General features: G+C 39.4%; 1 protein-coding gene across 1 annotated transcript in view; it reads right to left on the bottom strand.

Moving 5' to 3' along the window:
* Positions 1 to 1,089: 1,089 nt before the first annotated feature.
* Positions 1,090 to 3,431, bottom strand: part of ppm1ka (protein phosphatase, Mg2+/Mn2+ dependent 1Ka) — an 8,463-nt gene continuing 6,121 nt past the window's right edge. The window contains exons 7-9 of the mRNA XM_083993365.1: positions 3,263 to 3,407; positions 2,874 to 3,008; positions 1,090 to 1,761 (exon numbers count right to left, since the gene is read on the bottom strand). Of these exons, the coding sequence (XP_083849491.1) occupies positions 1,630 to 1,761; positions 2,874 to 3,008; positions 3,263 to 3,407 (412 nt within the window). The 3' untranslated portion in view covers positions 1,090 to 1,629. The remainder of the gene's footprint in view (positions 1,762 to 2,873; positions 3,009 to 3,262; positions 3,408 to 3,431) is intronic.

The raw sequence follows: 3,431 nt of genomic DNA, 5'->3' as shown, positions 1-3,431 counted from the left end.
ATGAAAGTCTGAGGAGTGAGTTTAGTAAAGATCAGGTTTTAGCTATTTTAGCCAACATGTCTGGACATGCCTGATAGCTACCCTACCAAATCTTCTCTGAAAAGCTGAAATCAAATGATTATTCATTCTTTTTGCTTGAAAAATTTTTGATTATAAAAAAAAAATCACTTTTTATTGATTGATTTACAAATTTTCAGTGTATTAAGGCCACTGTCCTTATGCACTTTAAACTCCATTGAGTCTTTTAAAAAGGATCTGAAGACTCTGCTGTTTTGACAAGCTTTTACATAGGGGTAGGTTTTCTGGGTTTTTGACTTAATTCTGTTTTATACTGTTATGTTTTTATGCTCCTCTGTATTTTAACTGTGTATTCTTGTTTTACTCCCTGTACCTTGCGATTTCCTGATTCTGTTGTGAAGCACTTTGTGAACCCCTTCTATGAAAAGTGCTATACAAATAAAATTTACTTACTTAGGCTACTTACACATCGGGGACGTGACAAATAAAAGACATGAAATGAAATTGTGAATATTTTGCATCAAAACCATTCACACAGGCGGCAATGTGAATATTCAACAGATGCGACTTAATTATAAACTAACGTTTGGCTTTCCATCAGGTGGTTCTTTGCCTCCACGTTATCCCTTAAATCTGTTTAAAACTATTAGCAACTATTATTCAGACGAAAAATACGTCTCTGGTGTGAAAGGGCCTCCTGGCTGGTGGACTTACTGTATATCAGAAGAATGACCTCCTGCTGGGAAAGAAAAGTGTGAATACGTCAACTCAGATCTGTATAAAAAAAAAAACCAAGTGCAGCTCCAGTTGAACATTTCAACCTTTATTCGTGTCCTGTTTGAAAACACTGCAGTGATCCAGCTCCAACGAGCACATTTTGTACCGTATCCGTTTTAAAGTCTCTCACCATCTGAGACACATTGACAAAACGTCAAAAACATCTTCACACAGCCGACAGACTTTTATTTGCCTCCGAGATCAAACTTCAAAACATAACGACACCAGAATTATCTTTGCTGGTAAAAAGAAATAAAACACTTTTTATCATGATCGAACCATTTTATCCTGCCGTTGGTTTTTGTTTCTCTACACAGTCGTTCTTTAATTTAGTCATTTGTTTCATGGCCCAGCAACATAGTAACAATATAATTAAAATACATTTCATTTGATCAGAAAAACTTAAAATATTTGTACACAAGTGATTTTAAACTCCTTAAATTTAAATTATAGAAATGAACTATTCTACTTCCTGTTAGACCCAAAAGGTTGTAATTGTGACAGTTTCTGTTGTCATTGGTCTTTTCTCTATAATTAACTGTTTTAAAGATAAAATCTTTTATCTTCTGGACAAGTTGACAATTTGTAGGAAGTTGAAATAATTTCTCTACATGCACATGATGCAACGCACCACACAACTCCACACCGATACACAAAACCCTTCTGTATGTACAATATATCAATATACACTCTATATACACCGAGGACTAGTCAGGGGCCTCGTCCGGCACATTCACGGATGATTTAGAGTTTGGAAAATGTTTGTGTCCTTCAAGTAAACGTAAAAAAAAAATATTGTGTGTTGTAGTTTTTTTGTAGTTTGTGTGTCGTCTACTACGCCCATCTCCCACTCGAAGCGAAGTTCCTGCTCATGCTGTAGCCGGCGGTGGAGCTCTGTTGTTTCCCCCAGGCGCCGAAGGGGACGATGATGATGGTGGAGTTGTCCTCGGAGCCGTACTGTAGCGCCTTAAAAAAAACAACAACACAACATCACGTCACGTCATGATTACGCGTCAATCATGGAGTCAACATTGGAGGGGGACCAAATCTCTCTCTTTCTATAGTTATATATATACACCGTACTTTCCAGACTATAAGCCGCTACTTTTTCTTGCCCCGGTGTTCCAGCTCTCCTCTCTGCACCGCAACACAAACGCGCTCCGTAACCCGTAATCTTTTGTTCATGACGGTTAAGACTACACAAACACACACGCCATAACATCGTAAATGTTATGTAACGTATTGATTTTTTGCCGGCTTCGTTGTAAACAAATGCACATGGGCGAGAGGAGCGTAACCAAAACAGCAGAAAAGCGAGCGGACTTGCACAGTTCCCGACTGTCTTTCTGTGCAAATATCTCATGTTACAACATGAAAACCTGCGGCTTATAGGCTATTGAAGTGCGGCCTATATATGTATTTTCTTTTAAAATTTAGCTGGTGCAGCTTATACTCAGATGCTCTATACACTGTAAAACCTCAAAATCTTACCAAGAATATTTGTCTTATTTCTAGTCAAAACAAATCTCATTAGACCTAAAATATGTATATTTATACATATACATACATAGTTATACATAAGAAAGTAGCTTGTTTTTAGACACTTTTTACTTCTTTCAAGTCTATTTTCATTTGAAATAAGTAGAAAAATCTGACAGTGAAGCAAGTTTTTCTTTCTTATTACAAGCACAAAAAACTTGCTTTCACTGGCAGATTTTTCTACTTATTTCAAGTGAAAATTAGTTTGAAACAAGTGAAAATGATCTAAAAACAAGTTCATTTTTAGGTGATGAGTCTTATTTTAAGTGGAAAGAGATTAGTTTTGACTAGAAATGAGACATTTTGACAAGAAATAAGAGTTTTTGCAGTGTAGTCCGGAAAGTACGGTAAATTCGCTAACACATGGGATCGTTCTTTATTTTTGAATCAGCTAGCTATATATTGGGGGGGGACATTTTGAGCATATTTGAATTTTGGGGGGGATGTGTCCCCCCCAAAATTCGTCACGTCGTCAGCCGACTTCAAAACAAGACAGTAAAAGAACAAGAGGCGAGATTCGTAGAGACACGTCGTCTTACCTGCTGAGCGATGACGTCCGCCGCTTCTGTGGGGTCGTGGCACTGGTTGATGGCGTCGCAGATCTCCTGGTCGCTCAGCAGGAAGTTGATGCCGTCTGTGGTCAGGGCGAGGAAGGAGTCGCTGGCGTGGTGAATCTGTTGTTGGGAGGAAAACAAGACGACGAGTTTACAGGAGTCGTTTTTTTTTTATGTATTACCGCACTATGTTGTGGCTAGTGACATGTCGATGTCTTGGATGCTGTTTTTTTGTCTTGTGTTTGTAATGCTTGCTGCAAATCCAATTTCCCTCGGGATATGAATAAAAACTGAACTGAACAGATCAGCGGCTCTCGACCTTTTTCTCCGCTCGGACACATCTCTAAAAAAATGTTGGCGATGCTGCGACTCACGTTTAGCCGCCGCGTGTCTGGCTCAGCGATGACGCCGTTGGATTTCAGGTGGAAGTCTCCGATGCTGCGAGTCATGGCGAGCCGCCCGTTGACGTTGGCCTGGCCCACGCTGTTCCACGTCACGTAGCCGCCGAACTTCTGGATCCTGAAGAGGGAAAAACAAACTCAG

This window comes from Trachurus trachurus (assembly GCF_905171665.1).
Source record: "Trachurus trachurus genome assembly, chromosome: 18".
NCBI classification, from domain to species: Eukaryota; Metazoa; Chordata; class Actinopteri; order Carangiformes; family Carangidae; genus Trachurus; species Trachurus trachurus.
The sequence above is the reverse complement of the archived record's forward strand: the minus strand, read 5'-3'. Positions and strand labels throughout refer to the sequence as shown.